The sequence below is a fragment of the Gopherus evgoodei genome, unplaced genomic scaffold, assembly GCF_007399415.2.
Source record: "Gopherus evgoodei ecotype Sinaloan lineage unplaced genomic scaffold, rGopEvg1_v1.p scaffold_83_arrow_ctg1, whole genome shotgun sequence".
NCBI classification, from domain to species: Eukaryota; Metazoa; Chordata; order Testudines; family Testudinidae; genus Gopherus; species Gopherus evgoodei.
Window position 1 is genome coordinate 233305 of NW_022060104.1, and position 18921 is coordinate 252225.

The 18921-nt window shown below is 42.0% G+C and overlaps 1 protein-coding gene, 1 non-coding gene and 1 pseudogene across 2 annotated transcripts; all 3 read right to left on the reverse strand.

Moving 5' to 3' along the window:
- Nucleotides 1-2062: 2062 nt before the first annotated feature.
- LOC115644025 lies at nucleotides 2063-2226 on the reverse strand. The gene has a single exon (XR_003998421.1). It is a non-coding gene; the product is annotated as a U1 spliceosomal RNA (small nuclear RNA).
- A 3956-nt stretch (nucleotides 2227-6182) lies between these two features.
- Nucleotides 6183-6968, reverse strand: LOC115644021 (olfactory receptor 6M1-like). The gene has a single exon (XM_030548100.1). It carries the CDS (start codon nucleotides 6966-6968, stop codon nucleotides 6183-6185), a length of 786 nt encoding a protein of 261 aa, XP_030403960.1.
- Nucleotides 6969-12410: 5442 nt separating this feature from the next.
- On the reverse strand, nucleotides 12411-13622 carry LOC115644022 (annotated as a pseudogene).
- Nucleotides 13623-18921: the final 5299 nt, after the last annotated feature.

Below are 18921 nucleotides of genomic sequence, written 5' to 3' on the forward strand. Positions count from 1 at the left end.
GGGAGGAGGTTGTTCGTCACTTATTTCTTTTACTTTTCACTTCTCTTTTTCCATTCTATACATTTAGAACACTTCCTCGACGTTAGAAAAGGTGCAGAGCAGTAAATAGAAAAATCAAAACTTGTAACTCTGACACTCACTTGCTTTTCCAAAGTTGGAGAAGTTCTGAAATGTTTCAGAGGGAGAGGAAAGTTAAAACAAAATAAAAATAAACAAACCCATGACCCTGGACATTATTCATTTTAGTGCACTCTGTGGAAAAAGGGAAAAGAAAGGGAATGGACAGAAAAGACACAAATTCAAAATATGTGAAATTTTGAATTTTTTCAAAACAGAAGTGATGAACATTTTTGAAAAAATGGTTTTTTTCTGTTTCAAATAGTGAGCAATTGAAATAAATTTTAAATTTCAAAATTGTTCATTCAATTGTTTGCCCATTTTCCAGTTAGCGCTACTCCAGAGGATGGTAGATACTAATTTTATTTGTTTATTATTTATACTGTGGTAGTACCTAAATGCTCCAGACACAGACTAGGACCCCACAGTGCTAGGTGCTGTACAAACACAGAACAAAAAGATGGTTCCTGCCCCTAATTATAAGAAATAAACAACAAGTGAATATGGAAAGACAGAGTGAATATGGAAAGACAGAGAAATAGCTCGCAGGTTGATCCCTAGGGCTCAATCCGGCCTCTCTCTGAATCTTCCTGTGATGGTAACTCCCATAAGACTTTATAGAAATATATATATATATAACATAACTAGAATGTGTTTTATGCTATATGTGCCATGTAACATATAACTGTAAAGGTTATAATCCACTGAATGTATTAATCCTATTTGCATGCATGTATCATTTTTGTATTCAAAGTTATGAATATTGGCTGTATATTGGCTTGATTTCTAAGTAACCTTAGTAGAGCATTTGGTCAGTTCCTGGAGAAAGGGATGTTGAAATTAAGTACCTAATAAAAAAAAAACATGTAAAGGCCAATGAATCTTGGAATGCTCTAATCCACATAAGAAGTCTACTTGAGAACGTTCAAGGTAGCATGTGACCCATGGCTGCTACCTGGTAAGAAACTGTGAGTCATGCATGGACATGTGACTTGCCCAGGTGACTCCAGAACTCCATCTTGGAGCTGGACTTTGCATAGGAGAGAGGAGGGGGTCTCCACCCACAAGAAAATCTATTTAAGCCCATGGGACACCCCTCCATTTTGTCTTCAGCTGGCTAAAGAGAGAGCCTCTCCACTCCTAAAGATAACCTGAAAGAAACTGGAACAAAAGACAATAACTACAAGGGGGTGTGAGTGATTGCTGGACCTGCACTAGAAGAAGAGTAGTCTCTAAAAGGAAGCTTACTGGAACTGGTGAGATTTTATCTGTACTCAATGGTATTCAGTAATATTAGGCACAGATTTGCGTGGTTTATTTTATTTCACTTGGTAATTCACTTTGTTCTGTCTGTTACTACTTGAAACCACTTAAATCCCACCTTCTGTATTTAATAAAATCACTTTTTACTTGTTAATTAACCCAGAGTATGTATTAATACCTGGGGGATGGGGGCAAACATCTGTGCATCTCTCTCTATCACTGTTATAGAGGGTGAACAATTTATAAGTTTACCCTGTATAAGTTTTATATATGGTAAAATGGATTTATTTGGGTTTAGACCCCATTGGGAGTTTGGGCATCTGAGTGTTAAAGACAAGTACACTTCTGTAAGCTGTTTTCAGTTAAGTCTGCAGGTTTGGGGCACTTGGATCAGGCCTAGGGTCTGTGTTGGAGCAGACAGGTGTCTCAGCAAGACAGGGTGCTGGAGTCCCAGGCTGGCAGAGGCAGACATCATAGAATATCAGGGTTGGAAGGGACCTCAGGAAGTCATCTTGTTCAACCCCCTGCTCAAAGCAGGACCAATCCCTAGAGAGATTTTTGACCCAGATCCCTAAATGGTTCCCTCAAGGATTGAACTCACAACCCTGGATTTAGCAGGCTAATGCTCAAACCACTGAGCTATCCCTCCTCCCTTTAAAAAATACCAACAAAAAAAAATCTCCAAGGGAGAGCACAAACACAGTCCCCCACTACCACAAGTAATGCAGTCAAGTTTCCCGCATTGGGGGAAATTGCAGGGGTCAGCACATCCACAATGCAATGGAGGAGCCTCACCCTGGGAAAATCATCTTCATGATCATGGTCTCTCCCCTGTCAAGTAAGTAGTCTTGGCAGAGCACTTGGCAGTTCATAAGGGGGTTTCTGTGATCCATCCTGCCACACTTCCCATGTAGGAAATTTCACGGCTGCTTCCAAAAGGCCGTTCAATTTTACTGGGTCACTCTCAATTTCACATCAGCCTCAGAGTTTGTGGTGAGTTACAGCTCCATGGAGGTTGGAAACAGAGAAGATAGAACTGGTTGGAACACAGCAAACCATGTTCTAGTAGGGGACAAAGGAGAAGTGATTGTATTTACTTATTTGCTGTTTATACCCTGGATCTCCCCATTCTTCATTCAAGGCATGCATCCCCTTCAAAACTGCGTTTTAATTAGCCTGAAGAGATTATCTGTTAGGTCTTAACAGAAGATAGTTGTGAGCGGAGAATTATTCACATAAACCACATTTCCTCTGCTACTGTGGATTTATTTATAATGTATATTTTAAGCTACTGCTGAAAAGCACCAGCTCAACCGCCTCTCAAGCCCTTCCAGTGGGTGATGGGGACTCAGTCTTCTTGGACCAGTGCATTCTCATTGCCTTTACTGAGGCTGCCAAACAGGGTCACTAAGTGCCGGTTTGTGTGGTGTGGGCATCTGTTCTGCTGGGAATGAAGCTGAAATCTCGCCCAGTCATTTCATATAGGGAACAAGATGTGGCCATCAGAAGAGAACTAGAACTGGCTGAAAATGGTGTGTGTGTGTGTGTATGTATGTGTATGTGTTTTGGAAAGCTCTTTCTTTTTCTATGGAAAATGACTTTTTGACAAAAGGGAAGTTAAAGAGGAAATCTACATTTTTGTTGAAAACTAAAAAATCCCAAACATTTTTTCTTCATTTTTGACCCTCCTGCCTCAAAACTTCAACTAAAAAAATTCAACAAAAATGAAAAACAAAAAAGATATGTTTGTCACCACCCCCCCAAAAAAAAAATATGGGAAAGAAGTAATGGGCTGATCGCTGATAATCAAAATTTACAGAAAAAAAATGAGAAAAATGCCGCTTGAGAACTTTTTAGAGTTAAAATCCAGTAATTTAGACTTTTGAATTAGGGCTGTTACAAATGGACTAGCAAATGAGTAGTAGAAACCAGTATGATTTGTTGATTTAAGGCTATTCACTGTCTATATTTTGACATATGATGTTGACAATTTTTATTAATGGTTTATAAAGTTTCAGCATCTTGAATCTCATTGTCTACTGGCATTAAATAATTGACTAACACCCCCCATAATTTTCCACAACTTAGAAAATAGGTCACGTTCTCAAGACCTTTAATCATTCTTGTTGCTCTTCTCTGGACCTTCTCCAATTTCTCCACATCTTTCTTGAAATGCGGTGCCCAGAACTGGACACAATACTCCAGTTGAGGCCTAACCAGTGCAGAGTAGAGAGGAAGAATGACTTCTCGTGCCTTGTTTACAATACACCTGTTAATGCATCCCAGAATCATGTTTGCTTTTTTTGCAACAGTATCACACTGTTGACTCATATTAAGCTTGTGGTCCACTATGACCCCTAGTTCTCTTTCTGCCATACTCCTTCCTAGACAGTCTCTTCCCATTCTGTATGTGTGAAACTGATTGTTCCTTCCTAAGTGGAGCACTTTGCATTTATCTTTATTGAACTTAATCCTGTTTACCTCAGACCATTTCTCCAATTTGTCCAGATCATTTTGAATTTTGACCCTGTCCTCCAGAGCAGTTGCAATCCCTCCCAGTTTGGTATCGTCCGCAAACTTAATAAGCGTACTTTCTATGCCAACATCTAAATCGTTGATGAAGATATTGAACAGAACCGGTCCCAAAACAGACCCCTGCGGAACCCCACTTGTTATACCTTTCCAGCAGGATTGGGAGCCATTAACAACTACTCTCTGAGTACGGTTATCCAGCCAGTTATGCACCCACCTTATAGTAGCCCCATCTAAATTGTACTTTCCTAGCTTATCTATAAGAATATCATGTGAAACTGTATCAAATGCCTTACTAAAGTCTAGGTATATCACATCCACCGCTTCTCCCTTATCCACAAGGCTCGTTATCCTATCAAAGAACGCTATCAGATTAGTTTGACATGATTTGTTCTTTACAAATCCATGCTGGCTATTCCCTATCACCTTACCACCTTCCAAGTGTATCCCAACTTCCAAGCAGCTATTATGTCTCTGTTGGGTATGGTTACATAGGATATATTCTGTGCCAAAATCCCATTGATTTTCAATAGGATTTGGGCACTGAAGTCCCTCTGAAACTTCCAGCTTTAATCTCACTGAGTTTTAGCAGCACATTTGCAATATAGAAAAGATTATACTCCCTTTTCCCCAAAGGTGTGTCTCTTGCTTACTTAAATTTAAGTTCTATAGGGCAGGAAGTATCTCTCACTATGTGTTTGTAAAGTGTCTAGATCAAGGGAACCTCGATCTAGGTTGATGGAAGTGTTTATATGCTCATATAGAACCAGTATTGCTCCTAAGTATTATTATTACAATATCAAATACATTTTCCCCCATTCAAACATATCTGTGCTATAACTGAGAGATGAAAAAAACCTTCCAGCAATCACAAAGAAATGGATATTGTGTTGGTAGCATAATGTGCAGTACTAAGTAATTGGAAATGTGAGGCCAGTTGGGATACATTGGCAGACCACCAGTGACGTCAACAGAGCTGCTCCAATGTACAGGAGCTGAGAGACTGCCCTCCTGATCTGTTCCAGTCATCACAAAGTATTTGTGGTTTCATCAGAATCATTTACAGAAATGTGAACACTGCAAGTTTTCATTAGGAAAACTACAGTTAATAGTAAGGGTGAAATAGGCTAACATCTGGTGTGATACTGACCTGTTAATATAGTTCTGCAATAACATATGTTTTATATATCATGTTGTGCTTTTTCTTAATATAAAATCAGCATAGAGGCCAGATTCTTAACAGGTATAATTCGCTGGAGTGCCATTAAATTAATGGAGTGAGGTCAATTTACACTAGTTTGAGACCTGGCCCTATGCTTGTAATTAATACACATTGAGAAATGCAGTGAGTCAAGAAAAAGAAAGAAAGAAAGAAAGAAAGAAAGAAAGAAAGAAAGAAAGAAAGAAAGAAAGAAAGAAAGAAAGTTAAATGGAGAAAATGACAAGTCTCTTTTGCCACAAAGTGTTTGACAGTATTCTCTTTCTCTTCCTTATCTGCTGGCAAGAGGGAGACAAAGTGCTATTTTCTTCACTGTTGCCAGTTGACTTCACATGGGTTATTGATTAATATTAGAATCAGAGTTAGGGCTAGCACTAAGGGTTAGAGTTAGATTTAAAGGACCGGTTAATTCCATAATCTTGGCCAGAGTCCAGTGAATGCTGTGTCTGAAACAATATTTACAATTCAACCTGAGATTCTTCATGCTATTCAAGAAATGGGTTTAGGGTCACAGTTAGAGTGAGGGTTATGGTTAATATCAGACTTAGTGTTAAGGTTATAGTTTGATTTAAACATTTGGGATGGGGTAGGATTTAGATGAGAATATAGGGTTGAGATTAGAGTTAGAGTTAGGAGTTAAGAGTTAGGGTGAAAAGGTTAAGTTGGGGTAAAATTTAAGGGGGAGTTATCAAGATAAGGATTATTAATTAGGATAAAGGATTGGGGTTAGGGTTAAAATGAGCAGTTAAGGTTAGAGTTAAGAGTAAGGTAAAGGTAAAGAGTAGGGGTCAAGATAAGGGTTACTGATAAGGTATTAAAGAAAAATTAAGGGTTAGGGTAAGATTTAGAGTTATGTGTTAGAATTTGGTTTTAGAGTTAGAGTCAGTTCCTTAGTCTAGCCTGAACTTCCATAAATTTTATGCCTGAAATTATATTCACAATTAATCCCGAGTTTCCTCACACTATGTTGGAGACTGGCTATGATTAGTGCTATGAGTGAGGGTTAACTCTGTAGTGTTCTCCCAGCTCCCACAAATGTCCTGCCACAATTCTAATTACCATTCATCCTGAAGCTCTTCTCACCACTCAGAAAATAGGACACAGTGTCCCTTGGCACCTCCTTGACCATCTGGTTCCTCAGGGTGTAGATGAAAGGGTTCAACAAGTGGGTGACAATGGCAGTCTGTAGAGTCACCATCTTCTTGAGGCCGAAGGAGAACCCTTTGTTGGGCACCACATACATGAAGATGGCACTGCCGTAGAAGACGGAGGTCACTGTGATATGGGAGGTAGAGGTGGAGGTCTTTTTCCAACCTGTGGTGGAGGGGATGCTGAGGATAGTGGCAATGATGTATAAGTAAGACACCACAGTGAGCATCAGCAAGCTTAGCAGTACCATGGAGGAAAGGGAAAACTCTATAAACTCTAGCAGGCTGGTGTCGGCACAGGAGAGCTTGATCAATGGTTCAGTGTCACAAAAGAAGTGATCAGTGATGTGAGGGCCAAAGAAGGGCAGTTGGGAGATGATGATAATGGGGGAGAGGACAGAAAAGAAGCCTCCAACCCAAGACACCACCACCAGCTGAACAGACATCCGTGGACTCGTGATAGTGGAGTAGTGCAGTGGGGTGCACATGGCCATGTAGCAGTCCACTGACATGACGGCCAAGAGGATAAATTCAGTGGAGATGAAAAAGAAGTAGAAGTAGCACTGGGCAATGCAGCCAGAGACTGAGATGGTCTTTTGCTGTGAAAGGAAGTCCCTCATCATCTTTGGGGCAATGGATGTTGCAACCATAATGTCAAGGAAGGAGAGGTTGGAGAGGAAACAGTACATGGGACTATGGAGGCGGTGGTCAGGCCAGGTGTGTGTGATGAAGATCACATTCCCAGTGACTATCACTATGTAGATTTAGTAATCTACAGCAGCACAATGAAGAAGATGATCTCCAGCTCCCAGATCACAGAAAAAGCCAATAGGATGAACTCATTGACTTTGGTGCTGTGGTAGCCAATCAGCATGTCAGATCTGCTGTTTCAACGAGGCTGGGAAGAAAATGAATTCAAATTCAGTACTGTCAAAAATTAAGTAGGCTAATATTTTAACTAGTCAGTCTGCCATCCACATGTTTCAGAGTACTACAAAGAAAGGAAATGAATGAAGCCTGTCAACTGTAGATAAAAGCGAGAGGATGAGAAAGAGGCAGTTATGCTTAGGGGGAAATACGACATCTATCTGGAAGGCTACTGCTTAAACTGCATCAAGTTAGACTGAAGGCATAATCTTAAAACGTAAACCAAAGAAGTGTGAACATGCAAATCAGAATTCAGTTACCATAATGTCTAGAGAGCCAAGACTGCTGCATTTCCTCCAGATAACATCCCTTTGTGGAAATGTTGATGTAGACTCACCTTGATATCAGAATGAATGAACTAGAACACTCGGAAGCTGACCTGAAACAATGGGAGATTGTTAGGATGGACAGGACCTAATCAGAGAAGGTATTGTTTTTAACAGTTGTCCAAGATTCACTTTTAAGAAAGTGACTATTACACAGGTATAGTCATGCAGGCAGCACCAATGAGATGAGAAATCATCAAACTCCTAGAAGAGGTGCTGAAGTGTAGGGAGTTTCTGCACATTCAACCCCCTCTCCAGGTGTCAGTCAAAGGCATGGACACAGATGTCTTGTGCCAGTGTGGTCTGTCACCAAAGGGCTGTGGCAACAGAACACAAGACAGGAATCCTTAAGACCAAGAAGAAATGGAGAGTTTGGAGGGGAGAGAGCTGGTAAAGGGATGCTCATTACACCATGATCACTTTCTATCTATCTATCTATCTATCTATCTATCTATCTATCTATCTATCTATCTATCTATCTATCTATCTATCTGTCTATCATCAGGGTATGAAATAACCCCTACCTGAAGGAAGTAACGGAGATACATACACTATGGAAGGTTAGTCCATAACTCCAAGTTCTGGGTTTCTTGCACTTTCTTCTTAAGCAGCTGATGCTGTCCACTGCTAGAGACAGGAAACTCGGCTATGTGGAACTATGGCCTCTTCCAGGCTGGCAATTCCCATGTTCCTACAGACATGAGAATAGCACTCCACATACTTTGCAATATTAGCAGGGTAGTGTTGGATATTTTTGGTGGTTTCCTGATAATAGATAGATAGATAGATAGGCTAGGAAAGAGAGAGATAGAGACAGGTTAGAAACAGAGGGAGAGATCTACTCAGCATTAGTGTTTTTCTTACACAAAAACTCTGCTTCTATTGCCAAGAACTAATAGATATTGAGATTGTGTGATGAAGTCAGTGCTTGCAGGTAAAAACACCCACAATCCCTACAGATGAATATGTCACAGACAGATTCTCAGAGGACTAAATGTAGAAAAATAATCAAAGAGCAGAATAAAATGAAATGTTATTGTTATTACTATTGGATTTTCTTTATTCAGAAACTTCTCTTTACATTTCTACGTCTTCTCTTTCAGGATCAAAAACTGATTAAAAATGATTAGCGAATGTAATTAATTCTATTATGGATTGGGATTGAAGGACAATGGCAAACATGTGGGGAAAGCCCAGAACTGGGACTGTAGTGGATTATGGGTTGGTATGCGGGGATATTGGCAGAGCTGGGATAAGGGGCTGTAGGTCACCATTAAAGGGCATTGACTAAACTAAAGTTTCCTACAAATTATGCTTTTGGTGATCCTTGTCGGCCTTTTATATTTGACTTTTCCTTAACTTTCTCTCACCTGAAACTTTTTTCTTTTAATTTTAATTTGAATAAAGGATTGTTTAAAAGGTCCAAATTAATCCTTGATGTAGCTCTGCTGAAATCATTCACCAGGGATGATTTCAAGAATTCAGATACAATTTTCAAACTAAGGTGAAGGGCTAGATTTTTAAAACTAAATAGGGTCCTAATGGGATTTTCAAAGACAACTAAGTGTCCAACTCCTATTGATTTCAATGGGCTTTAGGTACCTAGTTGCTTTTCAAAAATTGCACAAGGTGTCTAAACATTTTAAAAATGTGACTTAGGAGATTCATTCATAGTTTCAAAAATGTCTTGGGTTCTTTTTCACAGATTCCAAGGCAAGAAGGGACGATTGTGATCATCTAGTCTGACCTCCTGTATAACACAGGCCATAGAACTTCCCCAACATAATTCCTAGAGCTGATCTTTTGGAAAAACACCCAGTCTTGGTTTAAAAATTGTCTGTCATGGAGAATCCACTATGACCCTTGGTAAATAGTTCTAATGGTTAATTACTTTTGCTGTAAAAATTTAAGCCTTATTTTCAGTCTGAATTTGTCTAGCTTCAACTTCTAGCCATTGAATCATTAAAGACCTTTCTCTGTTACAGTGAAGAACCCGTTATTAAAAATTTGTTCTCATGAAGGTACTTATAGATTGTGATCAAGTCACCCCTTAAGTATCTCTTGTTTAAGTTAAATAGATAGAGCTCTTTGAGTCTATCACTAAAGGCAGGGGTGGGAAAATTCTTTGGCCCAATGGCCACATTGGGGTTGCAAAACTGTATGGAGGGCCAGGTAGAGAAGGCTGTGCCTCCCCTAAAAGCCTGCCCCCTATGCGACCCCTCCCACTTCCCAACCCTGCACTGCCCCCCTCAAAATCCCTATCCATCCAACCCCCCTCCTCCTTGTCCCTTAACTGCCCCCTCCTGGGACACCTCTCCCCTAAGCATCCCAGAACCCCACACCCTATCCAACCCCCCCTGCTTCCAGTCCCTTGACTGCTCTGACCCCTATAAACACCCCCATCCCCTGATAGTCCCCCCATGACTCCCACACTTATCCCAAACCCCATCCCCTGACCACCCACCAGAACCTCCATCTCATCCAACTGCATCCTTCTCCCTGTCCCCTGACTGCCCCCTGGAATCCCCACCACTTATCCAACCACCTGGACCCAGCCCCCTTACCATGTCACTCAGAGCAGCATGTCTGGCAGCTGCACCACCCAGCCAGAGCCAGACACGCTGCCGTGCTGCTCGACAGGAGTGTGCAATGCTGCCACCCAAAATGCTGCCTGAGCGGCAGAGTGGCCGCAGGGGAGGAGGAACAGCAAGGGTGCGGGAGGAAGGGCTAGCCTCCCTGGCTGGGAGCTCAAGGGCCGAGCAGGATGGTCCCGCAGCCTGGATGTGGGCCGTGGGCCGTAATTTGCCCACCTCTGCTATAAGGCATGTTTTTCTAATATTTAATCATTCTCATGGCTCTTCTCTGAACCTTCTCCAATTTAGCAACAGCAATTTTGAATTGTGGGCATAATTTGAATATTGGTATGAGGCTGCAGAATGTGTTAAAGCAAGGGCTAAAATCTGCTAAGCTTTCTTTGAAAATCCACCACCAACTCCCTTTGAATATTTCTGGGATCTATCTAACTAAATCCCTTAGGTTCCTTTGAAAATACATCCTCATTTTCACATAGGGCATTGTACAGGCCAATATATCTTTACTAGAGCTGGCCAGAGAATGGAATTTCCATCCCACAGGAAATTCTGATCTTTCAACTGTTGTGTTTTGCCCTGAATCAGGATGAAAAGATCAAAATAGCAAAGTATTTTGCTGAAAGAGAGGTTAAAAAAAATTAAATTCAGAGATGTCAAAGCCACAATGATTGATGCCCCTCGACAAGACACAGACGTTCAAGGGGTTTGTTCCAAAACCTTGGGAGCTTTTGTGATTTTTAAAAGATTCAGCCATTGCTTCAATGCATACTGCAGCCTCATACCCACATAGGAATTGCTACAAAGACTTAGATCGAGGGTCCATCCAGCTCAGTATCCTCTCTCTGACAGTGGCCAGTGTCACATGCTTCAGAGGAAGGTGTTAGAATCATATCAGGCAGATGCGGGATACTCTTACTCACGTGAATAATGGATAATGGTGGATAATCAGCTGAACATGAATTCCCAGTGTGACGCTGTGGCCAAAACAGCTAATGTGATCCTGGGATGCATAGACAGGAGAATCTCGAGTAGGAGAAGAGAGGCTATTTTACCTCTGTATTTGGTGCTGATGCGACTGAAGTTGGAATACTGTGTCCAGTTCTGGTGCACAGAATTCAAGATGGATGCTGCTAAGTTGGAGAGGATTCAGAGAAGAGTCACAAGAATGATTAAAAACTACTAGAAAAAAAGCCTTATTGTGATAAACTCAAGGAGTTCAATCTATTTAGTTTAACAAAAAGAAGGTTAAGGAGTGAGTTGATCACAGTCTATAAGTAACTACATGGGAAACAAATATAATAATGGGCTCTTCAATCTACGGGAGGAAGGTTTAACATGATCAAATGGCTAGAAGTTGAAGATAGATAAATTCAGACTGGAAATAAGATTTAAATTCTTAACTGGGAGAGTAATTAACCACTGGAACAATTTACCAAAGGTCGTGGTGGATTCTCCATCACTGACAATTTTTAATCAAGATTGAATATTTTTCTAAAAGATCTGGTTTAGAAATTATTGTGGGGAAGTGCTATGACCTGTGTTATACAGGAAGTCAGAGAAGATTATTACAATGGTCCTTTTAGAATCTATGAATCTATGAGGAAGAGCTCATTCTGACTATTAATACTGAGACACTGAGTATTTGGGATTTGCAATGGAGCCTAAAAGAGTTAGGCCAGATTTTTAATAGTATTTAAGCACCTATACATGCAGATGGACACATTAGTGGATTATGAAAAGTGTTTATTTGCCTAACTTCAATTGAAATCATTGAGAAGTTAGGCACCAAGGGCCATATTTTCAAAGGTATTTAGGCACTGGGATTTTCAAAAACATCTAAATTCCTATTAAAATCAATGGCCCCTGACCATTAAATCTCATTGCAATTTAATAGAAGGTGGGTGTCTTACTCCCTTAGACTCCTTTGAAATTCCCAGGAACTCTTTTTATTTATGCTACATGAGTGCCTGTAAACAGAGATTGGGACCCCATTATGCTAGGCACTGTATAAACAGATGGTGACAGGAGACAATTCTTGCCCTGGAGAGCTTATAGTCTAAGAGTGGGGATGTCAAAAGCAAAAGATTGATTGAGGAATTGGGATTTGAGCTTTTAAATTACTTAGATGTTTGGAAAATCCCAACCTAAATGAAAAAAGGGTGGAAGGGGAAGCAGACTCTGCTAAGGTCACACAGCAGGTCCAGGAACAGAACCCAGGAATCCTGAGCCAAAGTTAAACTTCCACTCCACCAAATAACAATGACACTCAATGGATTAAAGCAGCAATTCATTGTTGAGAAGAAGAAGTGTCTGTATCAAGGCTCTTTCTAGTCAAGTATTCCTTGAGGGCCTCTTTGACCTTCTCGTTTCTTAAGGTGTAAATGAAAGGATTCAATAAAGGGTTCACTATGACGTTGAACACAGCCACCACCTTCTGGTGGTCCAGGGAGCGGCCCTGGATGGGGGGCCTAGCATACATGAAGATAGTACTCCCGTAGTAGATAGAGGCTACCATGATGTGGGAGGTGCAGGTGGAAAAGGCTTTTCACCTGCCTATGGCGGAGGGGATATGCAAGACTGTGGCAATAATGTAAAGGTAGGACACTGTAGTAAAAGACAAGGATGTGAGCAGAACCACTGAGGAAAGGACATACTCGATCATGAGGAGGAAGTGCGTGTCGACGCAGGATAGCCTCACTAGTGGGGCATAGTCACAGAAGAAATGGTTTATCACATTGGGGCCACAGAAAGGAAGCTGGCACAGCAAAATAAGTGGGCAAAGGGTGGAGAGAAACCCAACCAACCAACAACCCATGACCAGGAAGACACAAACATGCCCACTCATGATGACAGGGTAGTGGAGCGGGTGGCAGATGGCCACATAGCGGTCGAAGGCCATGATGGCGATGAGGATGAAATCCGCAGTGCCCAGAAAGAAGTAGAAGTAACACTGGGTGATGCAGCCCCAGAAGAAGATGGCTTTGGCCTGGGAGAGCAGGTTCTCTAGCATCTTTGGAGTGATGGAGAGGACAAAGAGTATCTCCAAGAGGGAGAGGTTGCAGAGGAAGTAGTACATGGGAGTGTGGAGGCGGAGATCCACATACACAACGGTGATGATGGCCATGTTCCCCATTAGAGTCAAGGGAAAGATGGTCAGTAGCAGCATGAAAACCAGGAGCTCCATGGGCTGTGACAGCGAGAAGCCCAGAAGCACAAACTCCATCACCACATTGCTCTGATTGTTCGTTCTTATTTCAGCTTTCGCCTGCAGAATAGAGGAAGTTGAAAAAGCCCGAATGTCAAGTTTTTGACAAATTGATTTCAATAAAATAAAATAATAATGAGAATACAAATAAACTAAATAACTGTTTCTAGGGATTTTCTGGCCAGTTACAGAGCTCATAAAAATTTATGACACTTTAAAAAGGTGACAAAATCTTGACATTTTCAAAAACATAGATTTTCTGGGAAAAAAATATAATTTTAAATTCCCATTGAAATTTTTACATTCTATTAACCACAACTGCAGAAAAAATTATTAGTATTTAAAAGGTTCAGTTGAACATAAATCTTCACTGTAAAACTTTTTGCTAGGTTCTCTCTGGGTGGGATCAGAAAACGATCAATGCAATCACCCTCTCATGGGATCCTATGGTGGCCACATAACTGCTTCCCAGTTTAGCGCAATGAAAGAAAGACCTAAAAGCCAAGATACGTTTCTATTAGTGTCAGACATGTTTTATGCAGTCTCAGTTTTGGCAGATAGATTGGTACATAGATATCCAAAAGTATCTATACACACATGAATAATCAGACAGAAACACACACACATAGATGGGTCTGCATGGGGATAGATAAATAGAGGGATTGAGGGAGGGAGGTAGAGACAGATAGAATTATTCATTTCAATCCCTTTCACTCTTCAATGCTCTTCAAAAACTCATGCATAGAAACAAAGTTTGGAATGTTTTACCTTATGCCACAGGTGTAATGTGGTTGAGGCCTTGGCTTCTGACTTCCATGGAAATCTGTCTCTGTGTCTGTGCATCCCAAGTTTGTCTCCCATCTTTCTATCTCCCAAGATTCTTTATACATATGCAGGGGGAAAAGTGCCCCTGTTATTTATATTTTCCTCTTGATTCCTAGTGCCTTACCTTTGTTACATCCAAAGTGTTCATCTCCATTCGCAGAATATCACAAACAGTGAGTGAAGGTGGTTATATAAATTCAAACTGCCGGGTACCTAGGGAACCATAAACCCGCACCATCTAAATTCAATTCAGATAGGCTAATGTCTTTGGGACAACAACACTCTGAAAACACAGCCCTTCCCTGAATTGTACTCAGCACTGGCTTTGGTGGTGAGAGCATCCCATTCTGCTCCCTGGAGCACAATTCCTCCTAGCACCACGCTGGGGCAATGAGGTCAGCACTGAGTGTAAGGGGAGAGCATCATTTATTGAACCCCACAGGGTTCCTTGCAACAAGGCACCCCCCAGTACCATGCTGGGGTACTGGGCTCCACATGACTGTGAGGGGAAAGCACATACTGTGTCATGCACACTGCTCCGGAAACACAACCCCACCCTAGTGCTGCTCCAGGGCATTTGGGTAAGTAGTGGCTGAGTCACCATCATACATGCTATTTCCCACAGTTATGGTATTCATTTCTGGGGCCCCATCTAAATGTTGCTCTTTTCCTAAATCAGGAAGTGATGTAAAAGGTCCCAACTTAAGGCAGGTAAATCAATAGGTACATGTTACCCAGATGCTTTTGGCACAATTTTATAATGCACCAAAGACACAAAGTGCGCTGGATATATTGCACAATCGATGGTTAATGAGTCAGATCTTCAGATGGGATAACTTGGCATAGCTCCATCAAAGTCAATGGGCCTGATCCCCAGCTAGTGAAAATCAGTTGTCCCCTCACTGAAGTAAATAGGACAGATCGTCAGCTAATGTAACTTGACATTAAAGTCAGTGGATTCAATCCACAGCTAGTGTTAATCAGCAGAGCTCAGTGGAAATCATTGGGCCTTGACTGATCTACACCAGGTTAAGATCTGGCACCAGCTGAAGATCTGATCCATTGCTGACCTATCAGAATCTTGCTGTATTTCTACAGCTCCTGTCAGTGCTAAACCCTGTCTTTGAATTGGTCTTGGAAGGCGTTTGGCATATGGGGCATGAAACAGGAGAGTTGGATTCACGGAATAGTCTTCTTTAGCTGGACAAGAAAGGAGGTCACCAAAAATTAAAAATTAGGGGCAAAGATTTTCCAAACTGACTAGAGACTCTGGATGCCCCAATTTCTGGCAGCCCACATTGAGATGCCTTAAAAGGAGGCTGCTTTTAAGAAAGTGCAAGATGTCTGCCCTTAAAAATCAGGTGTCTCAAGTTGGGCACTCCAGTATCCAAAGTTATTAGCCATTTTAGAAAATCTTGGCTTAAAAGCCCACTCATCTCAATGTTGGCACACTGGAAAAGAAAAGAAAAGAAATTTCAGCAGCTTCTAATTTTCTGTCACAGAAATAAGTTATCAGAGGTTAATTCCCAGCTTCAAAACCAGTGCCAAACTAAATGAACTTTCCTTAACTTTATTCCCAGAAGTTTTAATTACCAAGAAACAAAGGTTTTAATAACAAAGAGACAATCTGTGTCCCTTTGAGCCATCTACACAAACAAAACATTGTGAATTAGGGAAGTCTTGGAACTAATTAGTTGCTGAAAGTTTTGGGGAAGACAGTCCACCAACTTTTCCTGAAGTGCCTTATGTCACCAGCTTCTGAAGCAATCAGTACAAGAGAAGAGCACTGTGTATCCAGGTTCAGTCTCAACTTTGCAACTGGACCTTGCAGAAAATTAGTTCTAATGCTCATCTTTCATGACCCATAAAGGGACATAATTTGAAGAGGGTGGGTGCTCCACCCTTTTTGAACATCCAGCCCCTTCAATGTGTCTCAAGTTGGACACAATAAATAAATAATCCATAAACCAAAGCACCGAAAACCACTAATCACTTTTGAAAATGAGGGCCTCAGACATCCAGCTAGATAGGGCTGGCACAGAGATGTTGATTCTGCTCCTACTTAAGTCAGTGGGAAAACTCCTGTTGATTTGAATGGTGCAGAATCATACCATAGTTGTTAACAATCTCAATGGTTAAATGATTCAGTTTGTTTGGAAGTTACTCTTGGTATATACTTGGAGGTTAGGAGGAATTTTACCCTGGAGGTCGTTTATCCCATAACTGACTGCACTGCACAGTTATTTGTGTTGTCATATGCCACCAATGTGGTGCTGTGCTCTATCCAATGTTGGCTGTGTGCGTGTGTTCCCTCTGTTTGCTGCCCTGGCTCTGCGCAGATAGCTAACACAGCAGACCCCAAGAGAACCCTCAATGGCCACAGACTCTGATAAGGTACAAAGGCACCCGGCCAGGTTTATTGTCAAACGAAACACAGTCTCTAGCTCCCGAGATCAGATGTCTACAGTTCTGCTAGTACATATGTGCTCTCTGATAATGGACATAGCTCAGTCAGTGGCAGGACACTTCACTGCTCCCTAGGCACAAAGACATCACCACAGAGATGCATTCTTATACACAGGTACAAACAAGATACACATCACTCCTGATGTATTGAGGTGCAACCCCTCTACATTGCAAGGTGCCACCTCTCACCTTACACATGTTGGTTTGGGTCCTCTGATGGTGATGCTAGAGTAGATAAGGGGAAAGAGTAGGCAATGATGTTTGCTACAGGGATTGGTTCCTGGGCTGGTGTTTCTGTAGTGTGGTGTGTAGTTGCTCGTGAATATTTGCTTCAGGTTGGGGGGTTGTCTGCAAGCGAAGAATGGCCTGTCTCCCAAGGTCTGTGAGAGTGAGGGATCGTTTTCCAGGCTAGGTTGTAGACAGGGCCTGCTTCAGGCACCAGCGCAGCAAGCAGGTGCTTAGGGCGGCCAACGGAGAGTGGTGGCATGTCTGGCTCTTTGGTGGCAATTAGGTGGCAGATCCCTCGGTCCCTCTCAGAAGGAAGGACTTGCCACTGAATTGCCACCGAAGAATGAAGCGGCGGTGGTAGAGCTGCCACCGAAGTGCCGCCAATCACAGATTTTGTTTGTTTGTTTGTTTTTCCGCCACTTGAGGAGGCAAAAACACTGGAGCCAACCCTGGTTATAGATCATTGATAATGCACTGGAGAGGTTTTAACTGGGGGCTGTACATGATGGCCAGTGGTGTTCTGTTATTTTCCCTGTTGGGCCTGTCCTGTAGTAGGTGATTTCTGGGTACCTATCTAGCTCTGTCAATCTGTTTCCTCACTTCCCCAGGTGAGTATTGTAGTTTTAAGAATGCTGGATAAAGATCTTGTAGGTGTTTGTCTCTGTCTGAGGGATAGCAGCAAATTCGGTTGTATCTTAGGGCTTGGCTGTAGACAATGGATCGTGTGCTGTGTCCTGGGTGAAAGCTGGAGGCATGTAGTTAAGTATAGCTATCAGTAGGTTTCTGGTATAGGGTAATGTTTATGTGACCATCACTTATTTGCACTGTAGTGTCCAGGAGGTGGATCTCTTGTGTGGATTGGTCCAGGCTGAGGTTGATGGTGAGGTGGAAATTGTTGAAATCCAGGTTGAATTCTTCAAAGGCCTCCTTTCTGTGGGTCCACCTATGAAGATGTCATCAATGTAGCGCAAGTAGAGGAGGGGTGCTAGAGGAAGAACTGTGGAAACGTTGTTCAAAGTCAGTCATAAAAATGTTGTCATACTGTAGGGCCATGTGGGTACCTATAACAGTGCTGCTGACTTGAAGGCATAAGTTGTCCCCAAATCTGAAATGGTTGTGGGTGAGGACAAAGTCACAAAGTTCAGCCACCAGCGTGCTGTGGCCTCATCAGGGATACTGTTCCTGACAGTTTGTAGTCCATCCTCATGTGGAATATTGATGTAAAGCACTTCTATATTTGTGGTGGCCAGGATGGTGTTTTCAGGAAGGTTACCAGTGCATTGTAGTTTCCTCAGGCAGTCGGTGGTGCCTCAAAGATAGCTGGGAGTGCTGGTAGCGTAGAGTCTGAGAAGAGAGTCCAAATAGCTAGATAATCCTGGTGGCAGTCCCAAAGGGGATTTCTGTAATCCAGCTCATCACAATATATTTGTACTAACTATCTGTAACCCTTCCAGACTGCCCTGACATACTGAGTCTCTCAGTGACCCCAGAGCACCGAGTCTGAGTAATGGCACAATCCCTGAATCTGACATGATTGGCTCCTGGCAATCCCAAACACTGGAGGAGGTACTTTTACAGGGTCAGTGAAAAAATGGCCTGCATCCTGCTGCCCCCATATGTGCTTGTTGGCTCCATCATGCTTCCGGTGCTCAGAGTGGCCTGGTCACGGTCCAGAGCATACGACTGCCAGAACTGGACTGCGGAGTCCACCCAAATTCCTTGGTCCAAGAAGGGTAACACCATGCATATATCTATGATGGTGGCAGCTTCACTCCCTTGCAAACATCGGGGGTGTTTGTCATCAGAGGAATATTCTGGGGACCACCATATTATGCAGCAGCATAGGCTGGAATGCATTTAAATGAGTTAGGAACCCCAAGTGCACTGAAATCTAGTAGGAGTTAGATGCCTAATTCTTTTAGATCCCTTTGAAAATATCATTACATTGGTGTTATGTGTTAGGTGGGAGTTGTGGGCCTAACTCACTTAAGTCTATCTGAAAATGTCCCCTGCCCCATTCCTCACTTCCATTCCCATTGGGTCACATGGGATTGTGATAGCTGGACATATGGAA